The 26791-nt window shown below is 27.8% G+C and overlaps 1 protein-coding gene across 1 annotated transcript; it reads left to right on the top strand.

Moving 5' to 3' along the window:
• The first annotated feature begins 1552 nt into the window (after positions 1–1552).
• Positions 1553–26791, top strand: LOC113373274 (adenylate cyclase type 3-like). The gene is given in 23 exon segments (XM_026613579.1): positions 1553–1649; positions 2031–2108; positions 3509–3698; positions 3879–3975; positions 6464–6613; positions 9652–9767; positions 9826–9937; positions 9997–10124; positions 10186–10344; positions 10514–10652; positions 12707–12808; positions 12871–12968; positions 13044–13326; positions 13534–13650; positions 15177–15377; positions 15379–15494; positions 15579–15654; positions 17688–17913; positions 19861–19943; positions 20021–20113; positions 21252–21503; positions 23081–23251; positions 26495–26791. Coding segments are annotated over 23 exon segments (3381 nt in total).

Below are 26791 nucleotides of genomic sequence, written 5' to 3'. Positions count from 1 at the left end.
AATTGTGATAAGTCTAAAAAAATTAATTGGAAGAACTGCAAAAAATTTATTTAATTATCAAGTGCAAAACAAAAATAAAAGCAATAGAATAATCAAACGTAAATGTACTACGAATTTTAATTTGCATTAATTTGTTTTCCATTGAAAAAATTTTAGCAAAAAAAGTGTGGACAAATATTTTTTGCAAACTTTGTAAATTTAATATAAAAGTGTGCATTTAATTTACTTTCTTCTAAAAATTGTGATTTTTACAAAAAACGTGCACAAAAACGTTAAAGCCACAAATTAATACCTGAATAATATTCTTAATGTAAATTTTCTTTGTGATAAATTCTATTTATATTTTTTGACAATTAAAATAAAATATTTGTGTATAAAAAATTGTGCTGAAAACTTTACAAATTATTTCATCAGAATATTTTTGTTAAGATAAAATAATAAAGTTTGAATAAAAAATATTTTAACAATTTTTAATTTAAAGTTTTTCACAAACTGGTCACCGAGTATTGAAAGTACTTTGGTAAAACAAAATATTTAATAAAACTTGTGATAAAAATTATTTGATTAAAATAAATTGAATAAAACAAAAATTAATTATTAAGTTAAATTATACAAAAAATTGGTTGAACCAAAAATTTAGTTAAATATATTAGAAAAAAAAAAAAATTTGGACATTTATGCAATTTTTATCATTTTTGTTAAAAACTGAAACCTGACGTGAACATTTTAAATTATTTTATACGAAAGTTTTAACGTAAAATACTTAAAGTATATTAATTAAAATAATAAAATTTTAAATTCAAATATTTTGTTTATTTTTGTTGCAAAATTTATGCTCTATTTGATTTAAATGAAAAATATATACAGCAAAAATATTTTAAAAAAAATTAATATATAAATCACTGAAAAATTTGAAAAAAATAAGTTTTATATGATTTAAAAAATTGAAATAAATTGGTTTGTACACAAATGTTTCTAAAACTCAATATTAACACCTAAGACAATCCCAAAATAAAAAAATATAAAAAAATACGAAAGTTTGAGGGAAAAATTGTGGTTACAAAATAAATGTTTATAAAATCATCAAAAACAATGCAGGATTTGAATATTTAAACTTTTGCTTTTAATATATAAATAAGTACATCATAATACAGCAAAATTTAGCCAAAAAATCCCAAAACTCCAACAAAATCTCTATTTTCACCAATTTCAAACCCCACGACAAGATTTAACCTTAAAAATTTAATAAAAAAGTGTGCATTTAATTTACTTTCTGCAAGTAATTGTGATTTTAACAAAAATTGTGCACAAAAACTTTAAAGCAGCAAATTAAAACTTAATATTTTTAGTGTAAATTTCCTTTGTGATAAATTTTATTTAGAATTTTTGGAAATTAAAATTAAATTTTTAAATTTGTGCTGAAAACTTCATAGATTGTAGCACTAGAATGTTGTTTTTAGATTAATTTGAAAACAATAATATAAAAATGTGTCATCAAACTATGTGTCAGTTAAAAAAAATTTAGTGGTCATAGTGGTAAAAAGTGGTAAAAATGGCAACAGAAGTACCAGGTGCCACCGAATGGACGTTTACTGATCCCGCTCTGGAAAAACTATATAGATCTCATAGTTCTAACCAGAAGAGGACTGGTTTGCAGTGTTTTTTGCTGGGGGCGATTTTGTTCGATCTTTATACCCTGATAGTACCCTTAGGTAAAAGATTTTTGAGTATATTTAGCAGAAAGTCCAATTTTGAACAAATTTTTGGTTTGGTTCGGAATTTTTATTGTTTTTTTTTAAAATATTGTTCTAGACGTTGGTCGTGTCATGTTGAGTATGTAAATAGCAAGTTTTTGTTCAAAATTTGGTTTTTGTCTAAATTTACCAGAAATACTGACTAAAGTAATGACCAACTTGTTTTCTGGTGTCAATTTTAATTGGTTTTGTAATGTTTTGGACTGCAAATGATTACACTATTGCAACAATAATATAAGTTTATTATTTTGTATTGAATTTCAATTTTCTTTCCAGGACAACATTTAGTAGCTTATATAGTCAGTGGAGTTTGTTTAGGATTAGCTGTAATAGCCTTGGTCTGGTGCAGAATTGGTAAGTTACTTATACTGAAGTTTAGTACATTCTATCTAGTTTGCACTAATGTTTTAAAATCAAAGTAGCTAGAATAAAGTTTTTATGTTATTTAACAAAACGTGACGAAGTTTCCCAAATCTATATATTGCTAATTATCAAACTCAAGTCTGCGTTCCGACTAGTTTTATTCAAAATTTCAATATCAAAGTGTATATCAAGTTATATGAGATTTTGATGAATTTTATTTTGTTTATATTGATGTAAATGAATTAAAACGTCTAGAATAAAGTTTTCATGTTATTTAACAAAATGTAAAAAAAATGTCCCCAAATCCATATATTGGTAATTGTAAAAATACATAAGTCTGCGTTCCGTCTAGTTTTATCCATAATTTCAATATACAAGTGTTTGTAATAATTTATACCAAAATTTAATAAATTTTATCTAGTTTTTTTTGGTGTAAATAAATTATGGCGTCTAGTATAAAATTTCCAAGATATTAGGTTGTCAAATATCTTCTTTCCGCTTTTTTGCTTTTGGTTTATAATACAAAAAGGCGGAAGGGAGATATTTGACAACCTTATATTTATCATAACGTAAAAAATGTCTTATACCAACATGCCCAAAACACGTTAAACATTAAGAATCCATCAAAAGTAAATAAAGTAAATAATTAATATTATAAAATTATCAATAAAATATTGTGAATTTTATTAACTACTGAGTTGTTTTTTCCGACATGCCCTTGTAGTATACAATGTTCCTTTTCGGCCGACTATTGTAAATTCATCAAATTTATTGAATGTCCTTTACTGGACAATTGTAAATAAAAGAGTTAATAAATAAAATAAAAAAATACAGTTGCACCAACACTGTTTGTGCTTTAATTCTGCAACAAGTCCTAAATATTTACAATATGTATTTTAAAACAAAAAATTGTCTTGATAAAAGAACTTGGATACCAAAATACTTAAGTCTGTGTTCCGATTAGTTTTATTCAAAATACCAATATGTAAGTGTATATAATAATTTATGCCAAATTTTGATAAATTTTATCTAGCTTTTTCTAATGTAAATAAATTTATATGTGTAAAATAAAGATTCCATGTTATTTAATAAAGTGTAAAAAAATGTCCCCAAACTAACCAATATATTAGGTTGTCAAATATCTCCCTTCCGCTTTTTTGCTCTTGGTTTATAATACAAAAAGGCGGAAGGGAGATATTTGACAACCTATTATTTTTCACCAAATATTTTAACCAAAAACTGTAGGATCACCTCTCAACCTCCTTCACCATACCAAACTCAGTCCTTTCACTTTCTACAATTAACTGACAATTTTAATTCTTTTTTCTACGAACACTTTCAGTTTCTTTTACATTACTGACTTATATTATATTATATTTATTGTCTTTTAGGATTTACATCTGCCAGATGTCATCCGATTTGGCAACTGGCCCCACATTTTGCTTGGCATTTGTTCAATGCTCAACTTTTGCTTCATCTATTTGTAAGAAGTTACTTGGGGTCAGATGATGTAACGGCCAGGGATTCCTTGGGATGGGCCCTTTTGCTTGTGTATTTGGTCTATGTAACCTTACCCTTAAGGTAATAATTAGAAATGATAAACAAAGTCTTAGAATTATGCAGGAGGATTATTTCTTCCAGGAGTTGTTTTGATTTTTGCATTATTAGATTCAAAAGTTCATTATCCAAGATAAGGGATGAAATTTTGTTGGTTTGGTTTAAGGTTGTTTTACTTTACTAATGTGTGGTTTTGTTTTTTAGGTTAAGGTATTGTGTAATGCTGAGTTTAGGAACTTGTGCATCATATATTGTCGCCTTGGTTGGGCTTAGCAAAAGTGACAGAAATTTCATAGAACAGGTAAAAAACAATTTGATAACCTTTGATGTAAAACAATAGTCAATATTTGGTTGTTAGAATTGTTGAAACAAAATCTTGAAGATGGTTTTCCAGTACTATAAAATAGTATAAAAGCATTTATATTATTTTTTTATAACTAGCTGACCCGGCAAACATTGTTTTGCTAAGTAAGGTATATTCTAAACATTTTCTAGAGAATCAAAAATATTAATACTTTAAGTGTATAAGGATGTGTTGTTGTTTGAATGCTATATACAATGAGGTATTATAAAAACAATAAATCCCATTAGTTTGTCTATATTTTGTCAATACTGGAAATTTTTATACACTTTCTATAGAAAACATGGTATAATTCATTCAATCCAAGTCTTTTTTTTTTGGTCTTTCGACTTATTGATTACGTTTCAAGTCTTTCAAATTTCTTTTAGATTCTGGATTTTGTGTATAATTGTAAATAATACTACTGAGCTTATACAAAATTCTCAAATTTCTGCAAGGAGAGAATATAGAAAATGAATTAAGTGTTCCTTCTTTGACCTGCTTTTTCAAGTTAAAAAAGTTTCAAGTAACATTCGATTAATTAAAGTAAATTTAATAAAAAGTATATATGTAGAACAGGGCAAGGCACAAAGGTCCAATTTGATTTTGAGCAAATATAAATTATATTATAAAAATCAAACCAATTACATCACAACAAATAACACATTTCAAACAAACAATTATCTGACTACATTTAGTAAAACTGTCAGATACTTCATCATTGTAGAAATGTGTTTTTTTTATATCTTTCAAAAATTCGTTATTTAGACCTTGTGGCAAACAGATTTATGTCTTATTTTATTTTAAACGTATTTTACAAAATAATTACATTTTTAACTAATGCCAAAAACATACCAACAGAAAAAAATACTTTTATTATGGATTTTCAAAGATTACCGTTTATTTCCCGATAGCAAAGTCCAAAGAATTAAGGTTATAGCTGGTTATACATCTTTTTTCCTCTACTTTCAAATATTGTTATTAAACAATGCTTAACTTTACTTGTTTTTGACACATCGTTGGTGGACATTTTTAACCCCGGACCTTCATATATTACTATCTATTTTTCGATAATTTCTCGGAAAATGTTATTCGACAAAATGTCCCTTTGATCGATACCAAATTTAGATTCCAAAATGTTTTATAAATACCAATGAGTATACAAATAAAATCTTTTAGAACACCGTGTTTCAGAAAAATATGATTTGCAAAAAAATACTGTTACAACGGCAAAAAATGCATTTTCGCATTAACATTTCGAAAAAGTTGATATTGTTGAGTTTGTAGTAACACTTGCGGCCCTTTTACATGATTTTACTGAATTGCAAATTTGTAGCTGTTTTTGTAAGAAACATGTGTGATTTTATATTTTTATAATTTAGTACACATGTCAAGAAATAACATACTGAAATTTTGTAACTCTAGTATAAACTTTTATATTTTTAAATATTTTTCAAAATGCTCATCAAACCGTAGACTTGCAACTATTGAAAACTAGATATGCAAGAGTGTATTTGTTTACAAAATTGCACATTTATAGCATTTTTTGCTAGAAACATATGTGATTTTATATTTTTATAATTGAGTACATATATTAGGTAAAAACATACTAAAATTTTATAGCTTTCGTATAATATTGTATATTTTTAAAACATTTTTCGAAAGTACTTCTCATATCATATCCAACCGTCGTTTCGCAACTAATAAAAATAGAGTATGCAAGTGTATTGCAATTTTTTAGTGTCTTTTGTTAGAAACATTTTTGATTCTATATTTTTATAATTCACTACACATATTAGGAAATAACATACTATAATTTCATAACTGTATTACAACGCTTTATATTTTTAAAATATATTTTAAGCCGTCAATTTGTTTACATCAAAACGTTTACTAACGTTTTTGTATATAAATATACCTACAAACAAAATTACTTACTACAATTTAATCATAATTAAATAATATTTACGTAAACAATTTATTAGACGTAATTGAACATCATCTGACAAAAACGTTTGACATTTGACGTATTAGCCACCGTCCATTGCTTTATTCAAAATAGGCTTCTACAAATATGTTCAAATTAAAAATATAAAGTTTCTACGCGATTTTGAAAAAATATCTCACCTTTCCGATAACCTACAATTAGCACGAATTTTTCAAGACTGGCCAAACCGGATTTAGCCGAACAAAAGCGCGCCCTCGTGCGTTCATAAAAAAAAAAGCGTTTCACGTGTTTCAAAAAAAAATTATTGAAAAAAATGTTTGCACTCATACAATTGCATATTGTGAAGAGTTGGATAAATTTCTAGATTAATCTATGGTTTTTCACTCAAATCAAAACATATCAAAACATGTCGAAACACACACATTTTTCACTCACTTCAATCTTGTTCAAAAATCAAATTCTATAGTCCATGTTATTCAATTTGTCTAACTTTTCCTCTAGCATTTGGCAAATTGTATATTGCTGCTGGCAGCAAACGTGTTCGGCCTAATGTCCTACTTTTTAGAAGACGCTCAGCAAAGAAGAGCATTTTTGGAAACCAGACAAAGTCTGCAGGTTAAATTGGTCATTGAGGAACAAAGTGCAGAACAGGTAAGATAATAGATAACTAGTCGTGTATGGCATCGTGCCTTAAGGAAAATTGATGGAACTTCCCGTAACGTAATAAAATATTCGAGAAATTTTAAACGTTTTCAAATATATTATTATAAATAGTGTAACTTTCATTATTTTTGCTATCTTGCTTGTTATATCTGAGCAAATCAAATGTAAATCATAAATCAATTTATCCCTTAACAATCGTCATTTCATTTCGAATTTAATTTCAAAAAAAAATACTTGCCTAATTTACACAAAATTGAAAAAGTGCTCCCGTATAGTCACAGTCTAAACGCATTTGCAAATAGTTCTGTGCGACATTTTCACTTATACTGTGCTTGGCTCGGCGGCATTTTCACATTTTTCAATAGTTTTCACAATATTGAAAAAGTGTTCCTGACTTAAACAGTCTAAACGCACTCGGGTAACACATTTGCACCAGAGTGGCGCTTAGACTGTGCTTAGCCTGGGTAATATTTTGAATTTTTAATCCAAAATTACGAAAATGTTTTTTGAAAAAGAAAAAGAGTGAATCTGTTAAATATTAGAGGCCTATGAAAAATTAGTTAGTTATAAAAAAATATTTTATATGAAATAGCATAGGGCGAATTGGTCCTAGTAATCAGTTGTGGAAACTCTTAGATAAAATGTCAATTTTCTAGTTTATTTAAAAAGTATTTTTTTTAAATTTTGTATATTTACACATTGAATATTAAGAAGTGATCCTGTAAAATATTAGGGGCTTGTAAAAAAGGACTAATTTATAATAATATAATAACGCTTTGCTTTGTTGATATTACAAGTCCCTTTAGTCAATTTTTGATAAATTCCTTATATCTTAGTTTATTTACCAAGTTATTTTTAAAAAACTTTCAGAAGACTTCCAATAAGCATTCTAGTAAATTTGTGTAAAATATTAGAAGCCTACAAAAAGTATTTTAGTTATAAAAAATACTTACAAATAGTCAGCTTGAAGTAGTATTAAAGCTTTATAATGAACGTTTAGAAACTTTTAGTTCAAATTTTCTGGTTTATTTTTTAACAACTGTTGATGAAATGTTGTGTAGACGTGAATTGGGCATTTGTAAATTATCCTGTAAAAAATATAGGCCTAGGAAAAGTAGTTTGATTATAAAAATTATTCAAAATTTTCTAATTAATAATTTGCTAGTATAACGTGGCTCTTTATAGTCAACTTTGGATAAAAACCCTTAATTTAGTTTATTAGTTTATAAAAATTCTAGGTTCATTTTGTGATTATTAGAAAATTACTTGTAGACTTCTACAAGTAATTTTGTAAAAATAGAGTTCTACGGATAGTAGTTTAATTATCAAAAATTAATCAAAATCTGCAAGGCATAATTCTACATTTTCTGGTCCATTTTGGATGGAAAATCAAAATGTTAATCATAAATCAATTTATCCCTTAACAACCCTCATTTTATTTCAAATTCAATTTAAAAAAAATAGTTGCCTAATTTACACAAAATTGAAAAAGTGCTCCCGTATAGTCACAGTCTAAACGCATTCGCAAATAATTCTGTGCGACATGTTCACTTACTCTGTGCTCAGTTTGGCGGCATTTTCGCATTTTTCAATAGTTTTCTCACAAAATTGGAAAAGTGCTCCTGTACATAAACAGCCTAAACGCACTCGGGTAAACATTTGTACCAGAGTGGCGCTTAGAATGTGCTTAACATGGGTAATATTTTGAATTTTTAATCCAAAATTACGAAAATATTTTTTGAAAAAGAAAAAGAGTGAATCTGTTAAATATTAGAGGCCTATGAAAAATTAGTTAGTTATATAAAAGAAAATATATGAAATAGCATAGGGCGAATTGGTCCTAGTAATCAGTTGTGGAAACTCTTAGATAAAAGGTCAATTTTCTAGTTTATTTAAAAAGTTTTTTTTTTAAATTTTGTATATTTATACATTGAATATTAAGAAGTGATCCTGTAAAATATTAGGGGCTTGTAAAAAAGGACTAATTTATAATAATATAATAACGCTTTGCTTTGTTGATATTACAAGTCCCTTTAGTCAATTTTTGATAAATTCCTTATATCTTAGTTTATTTACCAAGTTATTTTTAAGAAACTTTAAGAAGACTTTTAATAAACATTCTAGTAAATTTGAGTAAAATATTAGAAGCCTACAAAAAGTATTTTAGTTATAAAAAATACTTAAAAATAGTCAGCTTGAAGTAGTAGTTAAAACTTTATAATGAACGTTTAGAAAGTTTTAGTTCAAATTTTCTGGTTTATTTTTTAACAACTGTTAATGAAATTTTGTGTAGGCGTGAATTGGACATTTGTAAATTATCCTGTAAAAAATATAGGCCTAGGAAAAGTAGTTTGATTATAAAAATTATTCAAAATTTTCTAATTAATAATTTGCTAGTATAACGTGGCTCTTTATAGTTAACTTTGGATAAAAACCCTTAATTTAGTTTATTAGTTTATAAAAATTCTAGGTTCATTTTGTGATTATTAGAAAATTACTTGTAGACTTCTACAAGTAATTTTGTAAAAATAGAGTTCTACGGATAGTAGTTTAATTATCAAAAATTAATCAAAATCTGCAAGGCATAATTCTACATTTTCTGGTCCATTTTGGATGGAAAATCAAAATGTTAATCATAAATCAATTTATCCCTTAACAACCCTCATTTTATTTCAAATTCAATTTAAAAAAAATAGTTGCCTAATTTACACAAAATTGAAAAAGTGCTCCCGTACAGTCACAGTCTAAACGCATTTGTAAATAATTCTGTGCGACATGTTCACTTACTCTGTGCTCAGTTTGGCGGCATTTTCGCATTTTTCAATAGTTTTCTCACAAAATTGGAAAAGTGCTCCTGTACATAAACAGCCTAAACGCACTCGGGTAAACATTTGTACCAGAGTGGCGCTTAGACTGTGCTTAGCCTGGGAAATTTTTTGATTTTTTTGGAATGGAAATTTAAAAACTCGTGCAATTTATTGGACAACTATTTTAAATTTTGTGGTAATTTTTTTGGAAAATTTTAGGAACGACTGCTCTTATCAGTTCTACCAGAGCACGTTGCAGTCAAAATGAGGCAAGATCTTGGTTCTACAGACAGCCAATTTAAAAAAATCTACATGAGTAGACACGAGAATGTCAGGTAAATATTTCCTAGGCTGTAAATTGACTAAAAACTTATGGTTCTACTTTTTTTCCAGTATTTTGTATGCAGACATCGTAGGCTTCACAGCAATCTCCTCCACCTATTCAGCCCAAGATCTGGTGAAGATTTTGAACGAACTGTTTGCAAGATTCGACAGACTGGCAGAGGTAACCACAATTTATTCACATTCACCCATAACCACCAATAATTTTCCTATTTTTACCAGAAATATCAACAATTACGAATCAAAATCCTGGGCGACTGTTACTATTGCATAAGTGGAGCTCCTGTAGAAAGACCTGATCATGCTGTTTTGTGTGTACATATGGGGCTATCTATGGTCAAAGCCATCAAGTAAATATAAAAAACAGATGTTTTTGTATTGGAGAATGGGTAAATGTGATTTTTTTGACAGGTACGTCCAACAAACAACAAATTCGCCTGTGGATATGCGTGTAGGAATTCATACTGGTGCAGTTTTGGCAGGAGTTCTTGGTCAACGTCAATGGCAATTTGATGTTTATTCCAAAGATGTAGAGTTGGCTAATAAGATGGAAAGTTCAGGAATGGCTGGGTAAGAGACTACAACCACTTTGCACTACTTTCAACCAACTTGTTTTGCAAATTTGCACCCTTTTGTGCCACTTTAAACCGACTTTTTTTCCAAATTTTCGCCTGGCTCAGACTTTTCGCCAGGTGCATTTTTTGCTAAAAATATTTATTTGTTTTTGTTTTTTCCCAAGGCGTGTCCATATTTCACACCAAACTCTGAGTTTTTTGGATGGTGAATTTGAAGTTGAACCAGCCCATGGTGAAAAACGAGAAGAAGCCTTAAGAATGGCTGGTATCAAAACATACTTCATCGTCAAAGTGTTAAAACCGGTATGATTACTAATTACGTAACCAACAATAATATAAATCTAAAAAATGAGAATTTTGTGGCAAACATACGTCAAAAAATAGTATTTCTTGTTAGTAAATTTCTGAAAATGTCAATCTATTAGTCGAGAGATCAGGCGTATTATACATAAAAACAAGCAAGGAAGAATGTTATGATGACAGAATTCTAGATGATGCAGTTGTGTACCCTTACAGTTTTTTTTAATTAAAATAAAAATCGTTGGGAATTAGTGAATACTTTATTTAGAAAAGTTATAGATAATAAAATTTTAAACATATTTTTCATACAAACTTTTGCTTCAACGTTATTAGTTTACGAGATACAATTTTTTGAAAATAAATTTATTATTTGGTTCATCTAAGTCGGATTTCTACGTGCAAATGCGTTTGTACAGTTTATTATTAATTAATTAAAAACCGTTAGAAATATATAAGAACTTCATTTACAAAAGTTGTAGGTAATAACATGTTGAATAAATTTGGTATACAAACTTTTGTTTTAGTGTTATTAGTTTACGAGATATAATTTTTTGGAAAAAAATGTTAGTATAACATTTTAGTTTCTGGTTCCTATAAGTCGGATTTCTAAGTGCAAGTGCATTTCTTCAGATTTTTTCTAGTTATATCAAAAACCGTTAAAAATATATAAGAACTTTATTTGCAAAAGTTGTAGATAATAATATTTTAAACAAATTACATATACAAATTTTTGTTTTAGCATTATTAGTTTACGAAATATAATTTTTTGGAAAAAAATGTTAGTATAACATTTTAGTTTCTGGTTCCTATAAGTCGGATTTCTAAGTGCAAGTGCATTTCTTCAGTTTATTTTTTCAATTATATCAAAAACCGTTAAAAATATATAAGAACTTTATTTTCAAAAGTAGATAATAAAATTCTGAATAAATTTTCTATACAAATTTTTGTTTTAGTGTTATTAGTTTACGAGATATAATTTTTTAAAAACGTGTTAGCAAAAAATTTTCTGCCTCATTGCAACTGTTTACTTAAGAAAAATAAATTAATGTAAATAATTTTTGTAAACATAATTTATATTCCTGATATAATTTATTTATAATACTTTAAACTATTTCAAACAATTTTTTTTTTAATTATCCTATGATTATCGCCTTCACATATATTATTTTAACTACTTATCTAAAATTTATCTTAAATATAATTGAACATTTATATTCGATTTTTTGCTCTAACATACATTTATAAGGTACTCCACAATGTAAAATATATTTTTTGAAATTGTTTAGAGACCGCTTTTTGTCTCTCAATGATTTGTAGAATTAGATAAAAAATCCATAAATCCGTGCATTTTTTTTTAATTTTCTTTAAATATATAAGAAAACTAATAAACCTATAAAAAATTGTGTGAGCAAAACCTTTTGGCAATAAAATTGTGCATCAATTTCTCATACATAACTTTGCTATAACTTAGTAGTTACAGAATTTTAAACTTAGTTATTAACTGTACCAAGATTTATTGGGTGTAAATAAAATTTTATTAAAACGCTCGGTAGGTTTTTGCAGTTTTTGCTCATTTATTTACAAACCATAAATTTTACACAAAATGTTTGTTAACAAACTTTAAAGCTAATGAAATTCTGCACAAATTTTCTATGAACAACTTTTTTTATAAATTTATTAGTTTTTAAGATATGTCAGTAATAACAGTCAGTTATCAAAAGATTTTACCTTGCTTATTTATATGTAAAAATAGAATAGAATTTCCGTCAACAACTTTTTTATAAATTTATTAGTTTTTAAGATATGTCATTATTAACAGTCAGTTATCAAAAGATTCTACCTTGCTTATTTATATGTAAAATACGCCTGGTCGCTCAGAAAACATATTTTCACATTTTCTAACAAGAAAAAAGCATAAAAGCGTTGCCATGACAATGATAATAGAGTTAGTAACTGATAATAGAGTCCAAACTAAAATTTAAAAGCAGTCTCATACAAATTTACTCAAAATTTAATAAAATATCAAACAAGTTAATTTATTACTTATTGTCATCTAGTATTCGACACCAGTACCAGAAGTAAGAAATGGCGCAGCTCCTGCAGAAACTGAAGAAACAATTCTGGCAGAAGGTTTATTTGACACCAAGGACGAATCTAAGGTACCAAATAATATTTAAATTTATTACAATTTAATTTAACTCAATATTTTTTACGTTTTTAGTGCAACAGTCCAGTTGCTGAAGAGAGTCAAGCCAGGGAAGACTCTGACGACTTCAAGAACAGATTGAGAACCGAGCTAATCAGCAGGGATGGACACAGGTGGAGAAAAACACACTAAATTCAAATAATTTTTTTGCAAATTTATAGGACAATTAACATTCATCCTTTACCCAGGGAACTGCAAAAACGTACATCTCGTCTGACCCTTCGTTTTCGTTCGGCTTCAACCGAACGCCAATACGGTAGGCACAGAGAGCCCTTATCAGCAATTCCTTTGCTATCACTGCCTTTGGCTGCAGTGGCGGCGTTGGTTTCGCAGTGGATTGCAGTGCCACTTCAGGGGGCCGAGGAGGAAAATTTGGATGGTGCTATGAAGCTGGAAACTGCTGTTTCTGTAGCTGTCACTGTGGTTTTGGGGGTCGTAACTTTGGGGGCTGCTGCTGAAACCGCCCCAAAGGTAATAAAGGACACATAAGAGTTATAATACACTTACAAGATTTTTTTTAAATTTTTTGGACCAATTTTTTACCCCCAAGAAACAACCCACAGTCTTTTACGAATGCTTCTCAATTCCTGTTGATTTTTGACACCTCCCAGGATGATGTTCATGCTACTTGCCTCAAAGAAAAATGACTCTCACACCTAGTTTTTTTACTATTTGCAGATATTTCCTCGGTGTTTAGTTTTGTGCAGTCGTGCTCTAAACGACTCCATGTACGTCAGAAGAGTTATAGCTATTCTAGGAATCGTAATGTTAGCTGTAGCTAACACAATAAACATGGTGAGCCATAAAACTTCACACAAATAATTAGGGTAGTCCTTAATACGGACATTTTCGAATTTCTTTCCTCCCAAGGGCTCAAATGGTTCTAAATTGATAAACAAATATTCTCTGAAAGTTTCAGCTCTTAATATTAACTTTTAGATAGTGCGCAATTCAATTAAAAGTTTTGTATCAAATTATATCATTAAGTAAATTCTTGCGCCATCTGTGATAGCAAATTTGTAATTTTGATGCCAATTTAGATGTCAAGTGATTTATAAATAATTTTATGTGACATATTTTTTAACTTCCCGTAGGGCAAGTTATAGTAATCGCAAAAAACCGAAAATGAAAATTTTTATATATCTTTACGTTTCAAAGGTTCAAAAGTTCAAGTTTCAAAATGGATGTATGTGTGTATGTGTGTGTGTGCGTGTGTGTATGTATGTGCGGATACAAATTTTCGTCGACGATTTCGGGAACACCGATCAACCGATTTGAATAATTCAAAAAGCATTCGATTCGTATTGATAAGGAGACGTGCTGATTAGTTTTAAGCGAAGGCAGGTCTAGCCATTTTGAAGATACGGGGCAAAAAGTGCCAAAAAAATTAGCTCGGTTTTTAAGAGAACTGAGCGTCCGATTTTAAAAATTCAAAAAGCATTTTACTTGTATTGAAAAGATAAAGATTTGTTCAAATTTTTATGAAGGCAGGTCTAGCGGTTTCGGAGATCTAATGACAAAAGTAAAAAAAAATGCTATTTGGCGGTCAAAAATGATCATTGGACATATGCACATCAAATTATCAGATATTTTACAGGATTTAATAATAAGTATAAATTTTGTTTACATTTCTATGGGTTCCGTACCAATGTTTATCTGTTAGACGGCGACGCGGCGCTTACGCGCTTTGACGTTTCGCCTCTATGCAGTTAAAGCAGTACGATTGCTTTGAAAAAAAGTTTAGAATTTTCAAAATATGTCAAAATAAAGAAAACATTCTTTTTTCAGAAAAACAATTTTCCCAAAAAAAGTAATTTATTGTCAAATTTATAGTTTCTCAAAAATCTAATTTGGTCGAAGTAAATTTTTTTCAACAATGTTAATCTTTTTAAAAAAATAAAAATTTTTGGTACGGGAAGTTCCAGCAATTTGCCTTAAGATTAGATACTAGATGCCATGCGCCCCATTAGTTAACATAAGTCATTAAGAAAATTCTTGCGCCATCTGTTATAGCAAACTTGTAATTCTGATGGCAATTTGGAGGTCGAGTGTCATAATTTTTGAATTTGCACAGATGGCGCAATAATTTACTTATTGACATATGTTAATAATGAATATATGAAACTTTTAATTGAGTTGCGGACTATCTAAATGTTAATATTAAGAGCTAAAACTTTCAGAGATTCATATTTTATCAATTTGGAAGCATTTGAGCCCTTGGGAAAAAAGAAATTATTACTATTACTATTATATATATATATATATATATATATATATATATATATATATCCATGTATCTATTACTCTTACTTTTATTCCAGTCGACTTGCGATCCAGACAACCCCAAAAGACAATTCTCCTTAAATTGTACATCTCGTCAACTACAATTAATAAATAGGGATTTTCTGCCAACTGCAAGTCCTTTGACAACCTTGACAGGGTCGTGTAATCATCCCAGCTATTTCAGCTGTTCAGCAGCTTTGTGTTTGATTACTGCAGCGATTTTGCCACAACTTTCCCATTTTGACCAAGGCGATTTTGATGACTCTGGTGACTGGGATACATTGTGCCCTGAATTTGCTGGTATTATATAATCGGTTGGATTGTGAGGATTTGAACAGCAATCGGGATTGGACGACGTGAGTAATAGATTTTTTTTAATTTTAGTAGATTAGCAAAGAATTGAACTTATTTATTTTCAAATTTATTTAATTTTTTTGCAGCTTTACACCTGGAAAACTAACTTTGTCTTATATGCTGATTGCTGTAACAATTGCCTTGTCGTATCTTGCTCGTCATGTAAGTATAATAAAGGAACAACATTTTGCCAATAGGCACTTTATAGTAATCTTATCTTAAAGTCAGATAATCTTATATATAAAAGTTAAGCTCTCGATCAAATGATCCGGTAAAACTCGAAAACGACTAAACCGATTTGGGCCAGTCTTAGTCTTGAAAAATTCGTGCTAATCAGTAGGTCGTCGGAAAGGCGAGATATTATTTCAAAATCGCGTAGAAACTTTACATTTTTAATTGAACATTTTTGTAGAAGCGTAATTTAAATAAAACAATGCACGGGTGGCTAATACGTCAAATGTCAAACGTTTCTGACAGATGTTTAATAAGATGTTTTACGTGAATATTATTTAATCATGATTAAATTGTAGTAAGTAGTTTTGTTCGTTGTTATATTCATACACAAAAACGTTTTGACGTAAACAAATTGACGGCTTAAAATATATTTTAAAAATATAAAGCGTTGTAATACAGTTACAAAATTTTAGTATGTTATTTCTTAATATGCGTACTGAATTATAAAAATATAAAATCAAATATGTTTCTAATATAAGAAACTAAAAAATTGCAATGCACAATTGCATACTCTATTTTTATTAGTAGCGAAACGACGGTTGGATATGATTTGAGAAATACTTTGGACAAATGTTTTAAAAATATACAATATTATACTATAGCTATAAAATTTTAGTATGTTTTTACCTAATGTATGTACTCAATTATAATAATATAAAATCACATATGTTTCTAACAAAAAAAGCTAGAAATGTGCAATTTTGTAAACAAATGCACTCTTGCATATCTAGTTGCAAGTCCACGGTTTGATGAGTATTTTGAAAAATATTTAAAAATATAAAACGTTACACTAGAGTTACAAAATTTTAGTATGTTATTTTTTAATATGTGTACTAATTTATAAAAATATAAAATCACACATGTTTCTCACAAAAACAGCTATAAATTTGCAATTCAGAAAAATCATGTAATAGGGCCGCAAGTGTTACTACAAACTCAAAAATATCAACTTTTTTGAAATGTTAATATGAAAATGCACTTTTTGGCATATTTTTCTCAAACACGGTGCTCTGAAATCTCATTTGTATAATTTGTATAATTTTATATTTTTATAATTAAGTACACATATTAAAAAATAACATACTAAAATTTTGAAACTCTAGTATAACGTTTTAGATTTTTAAATATTTTTCAAAATACTCATCCAACCGTGGACTTGCGACTATCGGAAACTAGATATGCAAGAGTGCATTTGTTTACAAAGTTGCACAATTATAGCTTTTGTTGTTAGAAACATATGTGATTTTATACTTTTATAATTGAGTACGTATACTAGGTAATAGCATATTAAAATTTCATAGCTCTAGTATGATATTGTATATTTTTAAAACATTTTTCAAAAGTCCTTATCATATCATATCCAACCGTCGATTTGCAACTAATAAAAATAGAGTATGCAAGTGTGTATTGCAATTTTTTAGTTTTTTCTGTTAGAAACATATTTGATTTTATATTTTTATAATTCAGTACACATATTAGGAAATAACATACTACAATTTCATAACTGTATTACAACGCTTTATATTTTTAAAATATATTTTAAGCCGTCAATTTGTTTACGTCAAAACGTTTACTAACGTTTTTGTATATAAATATAACTACAAACAAAACTACTTACTACAAGTTAATCATAATTAAATAATATTTACGAAAAACATTCTATTAAACGTAATTGCACATCATCTGTCAAAAATGTTTGACATTTGACGTATTAGCCACCGTCCATTGTTTTATTCAAATCACGCTTCTACAAAAATTTTCAAATTAAAAATGTAAAGTTTCTACGCGATTTTGAAATAATATCTCACCTTTCCGACAACCTACTGATTAGTACAAATTTTTCAAGACTAAGACAGGCCAAATCGGTTTAGCCGTTTTCGAATTTTAACGAATCATTTGATCGAGAGCTCCATTTTTATATACATAAAATAACTATTTATTTCAATCAATTTTCTCTCCAGATGGAAAGAGTATCAAGAGTCTCCTTTCTATGGAAGACTTCAGTAACCGAGCAAAGAGAAAAGGCCTCAGATATGAGACAGAGAAATGAAGCCTTGGTCTACAACGTGTTACCGCCACATGTTGCAGCCCATTTTATGGGACAGAGAAAAAGACAACATGACGAATTGTACTCGCAAAGTTATGCAGAAGTTGGGGTGCTTTTTGCTAGTATGCCGAATTTTTCAGGTAAATATAAAAAGATCGATGAAAATAATAATGGACTCTTAAATTTATTTAATTTTTGTAAATTTATGTCTAAAATCTGTTAAGTTTTTGCCAAATTTTACTGAAAAAACTTGATAATTCTGTAAAAATTCTGACTATTTTGGATATGATTTAATAAACTTGAATCAATTTTGACAATTATGTGCAAAATTTAATAATCCGATACAAAATCTATAAAATTTACTGAACAATATGACGGCCTCTTAAAAACCTAGACATTTGCGAGTTATTTGACAAAAACCAAAAAAATGACTGAAATTTTCTATTAAATGCTAAAGAATATGAAAGATCGAATTCAAAGTAGTTTTTTTCCAAACTTTTATGGTTCGGGGTCTATATAACTGTTGGCATGGAAATGTAGTAAATTTTATCTAGTTTCTCCCTATTTAACCGAAAAGGGGTGCTTTCATATGATGTTTGTGAGTTATTTGACAAACTAGACAATTTCTTAAAGAAAAAAAACAATAACGCCATGAAAATACAGACGATCTTCTGAAAAACCAGAGTTAGTGCTGAAAAACTAGACGACTTCCTTAAAAACTTGACGACTTTCTGGTAAATCAAAACATCTTTTGAAGAACCAGATGGCTATCTACAAAATCACAGCTTTTTCTGCAAAACCAGACGACCTCTTGGAAAACTAGATAACCTCATAAAAATACGAACGACTTTCTGAAAAACGAGACAATCTCTTGAAAAACTAGACGACCTCCTTGTAAACCAAAAAATCATCTGAAGAACCAGATGGCACATTTTGGAAAACCAGAGGACCTCCTAGAAATCCAGATAATATAGAATAATCATAAAAAGATAGAAATTACCAGGAAAACGTTTCACTTTTCAAGAGATTGTTTGTTTGGTATTTCAGATTGTTTTTTAGGACATCATGTGGTATTTCAGAACTAATTTCTTTATCTAATCTAATCTAATTTTCATTTTCATCTAATTTTTTATGAGTATTCTCTATGAAAATTCTCTGGTTTCCTAGTCAGCCATCTGGTTTATTAGACGAATACCTAAAAAATAAGATATTCTCCTGAAAAATTTAATCTCCTTCTGAGAAATCATATGTGCTCCTCAAAATTTTGATAACTTACTAACAAATTGGACTACTTTGTGGCAAATAAGATAATTTAGTAAGAAATTTGATACCATTATAAACAATTGTACGATTTTGTAAAAAATTAGACTAGCTCCAAAAAATCTGATGATCTGCAGAAAAATTAGACAGCTAAATATAGAAAAATAAACAACTTGATGCAAAAATTTAAGACTGAGTAAACAATTAGCTGACTGTGTAAAAAATAGATGACTTGGTGATGAATTAGATAACTTAGTGACAAATTAAATGACTTAGTGACAAATTAGATAACTTGGTGACAAATTAGACAACCTTCCTACTTATTTAGTAAATTTTTAGTTAGCGATTTACAAGCATCAAAATTGAGCAAAAGTAAATTCAAAATTTTTTCCCAATATTGTTTCTTAGCAATTATTAATTTACAACCTATGATGTCGAAATCTGTAGAAGAATTATTATGTCTCCAGTTTCTGAAATTTTTTAGTTGATAGAGTCAACATTGATGAATACCTTTGCCAATATTTTAAATAATCAATAATTAGCAAATATTATTATATATATTATCAATAATTAGCAAATATTTTTTATATTATTTATATATATATATATATATATATATATATATATATATAAGTTTGTCAAATATCTCCCTTCCGCCTTTTTGTATTATAAACCAAGAGCAAAAAAGCGTAAGGGAGATATTTGACAACCTAATGTATATATATATATATATATATATATATATACATATACACATATATATATATATATATTATAAGTTGTTAGTTGCCAACATCGGATTTTTATAATTTTTTTCCATTTTGTAGATTTTTACTCAGAAGAAACTGTCAACAATCAAGGATTGGAGTGTCTTAGATTCCTCAACGAAGTCATTTCGGATTTTGATGCAGTAAGTCAGAAAAAATCTTACCATAACACTTATGCAACAAATACATATTTATTTATATGTTTTCATATTATTTTTAGCTTTTGGAACTGCCTCAATTCAAAGACATCATAAAAATTAAGACAATCGGATCAACTTATATGGCAGCAAGTGGATTGAAGCCTACAGATATTGTTCAGGTAACAAAATTCGGGACATAACCTTAAAAACAAGTAGCAAGGTCGTAAAAACGACTTTGAATTTGTTTTTTTATATTCTTTGGTAATCAATGGAAAACTCGGGACGTTTTTTTGTTTTTGTCAAATAGCTCACAAATATCAGGGGCAAGCACCCCTTTTTAGTTAGATAGTGTAACATTACTGCAATGTTTGTAAAAATACTACAATGGGGGCAAAAATACTACAATGTTTGTAAACAATACTACAATGGGTGTAAAATTACTGCAATGTTTGTGAAAATACTACAATTGGTGTAAAAATACTACAATGGGCGTAAAATTACTACAATGTTTGTAAAAATACTACAATGGGCGTAAAATTACTACAATGTTTGTAAAAATACTACAATGGGCGTAAAAATACTACACTGTTTGTGAAAATACTACAATGGATGTAAAAATATTACATTGTTTGTAAACAATACTACAATGGGTGTGAAATTACTACAATGTTTGTAAAAAATGTTTGTAAAAATACTATAAAATTACAAAAGTATTTTATGAAAAATAAGAAAAGATGTAATAATTTTTTATCCTCAAAAGCAATTGTTTTGTCAATACAAGCAGAAAGTTTTTTAGATCATTCAAATCGGACGCTTAGTTTACTCAAAAACTGCCATTTTTTGCACATTTAGCTCCGTATTTTCGAAATGGCTGGGCCTGCCTTTGCCAAAAACTAATCACCTCTCTTCTCAATCATTACAAGTTGAATGTTTTTTAGATCATTCAAATCCGATACTCCGTGTTCTTAAAAACTCGATTTGTATTTTCTGCACTCTTTACTCCGTATCTCCGTAACGGCTGGACCTGCCTTTGATAAAACCGAATCAGCACATCTTCTTATCAACAGGGATCGAATGTTTTTTAAACAAAACACACACACACATCCATTTAGTTTCTGGGGTATGCCCCTTAAAAATGTTTAGAAACCTTCAAAACGTCGAGAAATGTAAAAAAAAATATTTTCGATTTTCGGCCCATTACTATAACTACCCTACGGGAAGTTGAAAATCAAATGTTTTTATTGGTGACATCCAGATTGTAGCATAAATTTCTGTCCAGTTATCCATTATCCATTAACTATTATTTTTCAGAGTCCAAATGCACCAATAACAACCAGATGGTCCCATCTGGCCCTTCTGGTAGATTTTGCTCTGGAGTTGAAACGAGCTTTACAATGTATAAACGAGCAATCATTTAACCATTTTGTTCTAAAAATGGGCGTAAATCATGGCCCAATAACTGCTGGTGTAATTGGGGCCAGAAAACCACATTACGACATCTGGGGAAACACTGTAAATGTCGCCTCCAGAATGGAGAGCACTGGGAAAGCTGGAGCTATACAGGTAATAAAAAGATATATGATTTTGGGTAAAATATAAATATAAATATAAATATGAATTTTATATATAAAAATGGAGCTCTCTTTCAAATGTCTTAGTAAAACTCGAAAACGGCTAGACCGATTTGGCCAGTCTTAGTCTTGAAAAATTCGTGCCAATCCAGAGATGGTCGGAAAAGCGAGATAATATTTCAAAATCGCGTAGAAACTTTACATTTTCAATTTGAAAATTTTTGTAGAAGCGTAATTTAAATAAAACAAAGTTTGGTTTGTAGTTTTATGTATACACAAAACGTTAGTAAACGGGCCCCAAGTGTTACTAGAGACTCAAAATATCAACTTTTTTGAAATGTAATATGAAACTGCACTTTTCTGCAAATTTTTCTCAAACACGGTGCTTTGAAAGATCTCATTTATATAATTATATACTCATTGGTATTTATAAAACATTTTATAGGTTATATTATTTTTTATTAATGTTTAAGTTCAGAACCTAAATTAGGTATCGATCAAATGGACATTTTGTCGAATAACATTTTCCCAGTTATAATTTCCCACAATTTATCGAAGAATAGATAGTAATATATAAAGGTCCGGGGTTAAAAAGGTCCACCACCGATGTGTAAAAAATCAGTAAAGTTAATCATTGTTTAACAACAATATTTGAAAGTAGAGGAAAAAAGATGTATAACCATATATAACCTTGATTTGAAAACGGTAATCTTTGAAAACCCATAATAATAGTATTTTTGTCTGTTGGTAGATTTTTAGCATTAGTTAAAAATGTAATTATTTTGTAAAATACCTTCAAAATTATAATAAAGCTTTAAACCTTTTTCATTTAAACAAATTTTTGAAAGTCAACAAAAAAGCACATTTCTACCATGATGAAGTAGCTGGCAGTTTTACTGAACGTAGTCAGATAGTTGTTCGTTTGAAATGTGTTATTTGTTGTGATATAATTGTTTTGGTTTTTACAATACAGTTTATATTTGCTCAAAGTCAAATTGGACCTTAATGCCTCGCTCTGCCTTACATATATACTTTTTATTAAATTTACTTTAATTCATCGAATGTTACTTGAAAATTCTTAAAAACCAGGTCAAAAAAGAAATACTTAATTCATTTTCTATCTCTCCTCGTAGAAATTTGAAAATTTTGTATAATCTCAGTAGTATTATTTATAATTATACACAAAATCCAGAATTTAAAAAAAATCTGAAAAACTTGAAACGTAATCAATAGGCCGAAAGACCAAAAAAGACTTGGATTGGATTATACCATGTTTTCTATACAAAGTGTATAAAAGTTCCAGATAAAATATAGACAAACTAATGGGGTTTATTTGTTTTTATAATACCTCACTGTATAGAGCATTCAAACAGCACATCATAGAATACACTAAAAGTGTTAATATTTTTGATTCTCTAGAAATTGTTTGGAATATACCTTACTTAGCAAAACAACGTTTGCCGGGTCAGCTAGTATAAATATAAATATAAATATAAATATGGGAATAATTAGGTGACCTCGTATACAACTTTGTATAATTTATAATTTTTCTATCTATTTTTTATCTAGGTGACAGAAGAAACCTGCGACATCCTCCAACACTTTGGCTACACCTTCGAACAAAGAGGTTTAGTGGCTGTCAAGGGCAAAGGGCAACTTATGACCTATTATTTGCAGGGCAAAACCACAAAACCACCAGCATCGCCACTTATAGGCCTGACAACTATGGAAACATTGCAGGTGAAGTATAATTTTGCCTATATATTAATATATTATATTTTATATATATTTATAAGGTTGTCAAATATCTCCCTTCCGCCTTTTTGTATTATAAACCAAGAGCAAAAAAGCGGAAGGGAGATATTTGACAACCTAATTTTATTATATATTATATATAATAAAATATTTATATTATTATTAATTATTTTAATTATTTAATTATATATAAATTATTTAATTATCAATAAATTATTATTAAATAATATTTAATAATTCACACATACATACATATGTATATATATATATATATATATATATATAATGTTAAAAACTATTAATAATGAAAATTTAAGCCCAGTATAATATAAATTTCAATAAATAGAAAAAAAATAAAGTGCCTGAAAAAAAGGATTATTTTGATAGAATAAATTATGTAAAATTTACCTTTATTATATATAATAGATTTAAACTATCCCTAAAAATATCAAAAATTTTTGTTCTTCATACACTTATAGATATATTAGGTTGTCAAATATCTCCCTTCCGCCTTTTTGTATTATAAACCAAGAACAAAAAAGCGGATGGGAGATATTTGACAACCTAAAATATAAAATCTAAATAAAATTCAAAAGACTGAATAATAATTGACAAGAGCCTGAAATAATATCTATTATTATTATTGACTACGGCTTGCTTATGAATTAATAAATAAATAAATAAATACGAATACAAATCAATAAACATTTTAATTTGTTGGCGTATGTGAAAAGTGTGCGTGTAGTTTTAGTAAAATCGATAAAAATATGTAAAATTGTAATTAAAGGTTTGGAAGTATTTTTTAAATTTGAAATATAGTTTGTAGTTGATATTAAAAATATAATCAATTTTTTTTTAGAAGTAACTTTTTAAAGAAAATTATACAAAACGACAAATTAGACAAAAACCAAAAAAATATCCAGAATTTTCTATTTATTGCTAGGGATCGACTACAAAGTCGTTTTATTCCAAACTTTTATATCGGAGTGTATATAACTGTTGGCATGAAATCGTAGTAAATTGTACCTAGTTTTTACCTATCTAAGTGAAAAAGAGTGCTTTCATGTGATATTTTTGAGTTATTTGACAAAAACCAAAAAATGTCCCGAAATTTCTATTAAATCCTAATGAATATGAAAGATCAAATTCAATGTCGTTTTATTCATATATATATAGTAATAAGTATATTAGCAAAATTTGTTTAGAATTTAACAGGCTATAATTGCTACTAAAAATTACTTTTTGCCTATAGGCAAGTTGCACAAAGCAAACCTTTTTAACTGTGAATAAATTACAACGATAAAACGTAGGCATGTGGTTTTAGTAAAATCGATTTAAATATGTAAAATTGTAAATAATAGTTTGGAATTATTTTTCACATTTGAAATCTAGTTCATATTTAATATTAAAACCATATATAAAATTATTACGTAAGTAATTTTATCAAAAAAGTTGAAGATATCGAAAGGTGTCGTATTCATAATGTTTTTATTGTTGGAGATTACTTTGATTTTTGGGCTGTTGTAGTGATGTAAATATAAAATATAAACGAAAAGTGTATTTTCAAATGTCCCAAAATTTCTATTAAATCCTGAGTAATATGAAAGATCGAATTCAAAGTCGTTTTATTCCAAATTTTTATATCGGGGTTCATATAACTGTTGGCATGGAATCGTAATTGTTCAAAATTTAACTTGGTATAATTTGTGCTCATATAGTTTTTTGTCTGCTATTTAATTTTTTTAGATTTTGCCAAATAGACAAAAATTTGCACCTAAAGTTCTCATCAAATTTTCTTAAACACAGAAATAAAATATTAGAAAAGTTGTATATAAAAATATATACAGTATTATTACTTTTATCATTATTAACAATTTTATAAATTCAATTATATTTTAAATATATTATTCAAAATATATTTACATATATATACAAAAAATGTCGTATATAAAATAGTTCTTATTATATTAAACTTATGTAAGACTTTGATGTACAATACAAACATAAATATAAAAAAATACTATAAGTGTTTATGGAAAATTTCTTCAAAATTTATGAAGCTCTAATTTGTTTTACGACAATTATTCAATAGCTATATATTGTTTTTGTAGATATTTCTAAAATAACAAAATTTTGTACCTCACGACATTGATAATAATTAAAATAAGTAAAGAAATTGTTAAGAAAACACGTAGTAAAGAAAATTTTTTTTAAATATATAAATTTATAATTTTTGTTGACTGTTGTAATTTATTAAGTTAAAATACAGTTTGAATTTACTATTAAAAATATAATAAGAATATAAAAGATCGAGAAAATGTGTAAAACGAGTTTTAATTGGAGTGTAAAATGTTTTAAAGTTTATATTTATTAAAAAGTTTTAAATATTCAAAAATAATTTCGGCTTTGATCCGTTTTACAACCCTAAATGTTTGAGACATACTATAATTTATTGAGCAGGATTTGTTCAGAATTTAATAATCTATAATTTGTTTTTAAATAGCTACTGTAGTTTTTAAGATATTTTTAAAATAACAAAATTATGCACGCCACGCCATTGATAATAAATAGACATTTGCAAAGTAAATTGTCAAATTTATAATTAAAATATTATTTCAACTACAATATATATATATATATATATATAAAATTAAATACCAAAATACGTAACAAAAATAAATACATCAATAAAATTTTAGGTTCACTTACCGCCAAAGAAAAATCCCAAATATCCTACATTTATTTATTATATTAAACTTATATAAGTATATATTTATCACTCACAATATTTTAATATTATTTGCACTCACTAACACTTAAATGATGTTTATAAACTGATTTTAATAAATTTTAATAAAATACTGAGGCTTGACTAAAATTACAAGCAAAATGTCAATGGTACTGGAAATTAATTATTATGGACATCTTTTGGGCATAAAATGTATTGAATAAATTATTTTAAATGATATAATTATTTAATAATTATATATATATATATATATATATATATATACATCATAAAAAATGCTACTGCCACCCATAAATTTATTGTTATTTTACACGGCATATATTGTTATTTTTGAAATATGAAAAAAGTGCATTGGGTTAGTCAATTGTATTTTCTGGCTAAAGTATTTCTACTACAAAGCTGAAATTTTAGTATGTTATTTTAAAATACTTAATAAAAATTTTCTTTTACCTTTTTTCTATTTCTTTTATTTTTTTTAGGAAGAAGACGAGTTAGTCCAAGGAGATTCCGACGCAAGTCCAGTAGGCGGTTTTAATGCAACAAGTCCTGGAAGTGTTCGACTTTGTCCTTCAAACAGCACTTCAAAAGACATATCAATAGTACAATCTAAATCTAAATCGAATTTAGAAACTGAGAATTTGAATACTAATCTAGAAAGTAATAAAATTTGCGAAAATTTCGATCTCAAATCGGACGACCCTAGTGTTGCCCTTATGGGCGCTTCTAACGGCTCGGGGGATGCTGAAAGCGATGCACTTTTACCTAAAGATAATTGA

The sequence above is a fragment of the Ctenocephalides felis genome, unplaced genomic scaffold, assembly GCF_003426905.1.
Source record: "Ctenocephalides felis isolate EL2017-DRISC unplaced genomic scaffold, ASM342690v1 CF-g0.4_SCAFFOLD_01604, whole genome shotgun sequence".
NCBI lineage: Eukaryota > Metazoa > Arthropoda > Insecta > Siphonaptera > Pulicidae > Ctenocephalides > Ctenocephalides felis.
Note: the sequence above shows the minus strand (reverse complement) of the source record. Positions and strands in the feature narration are given on the sequence as shown.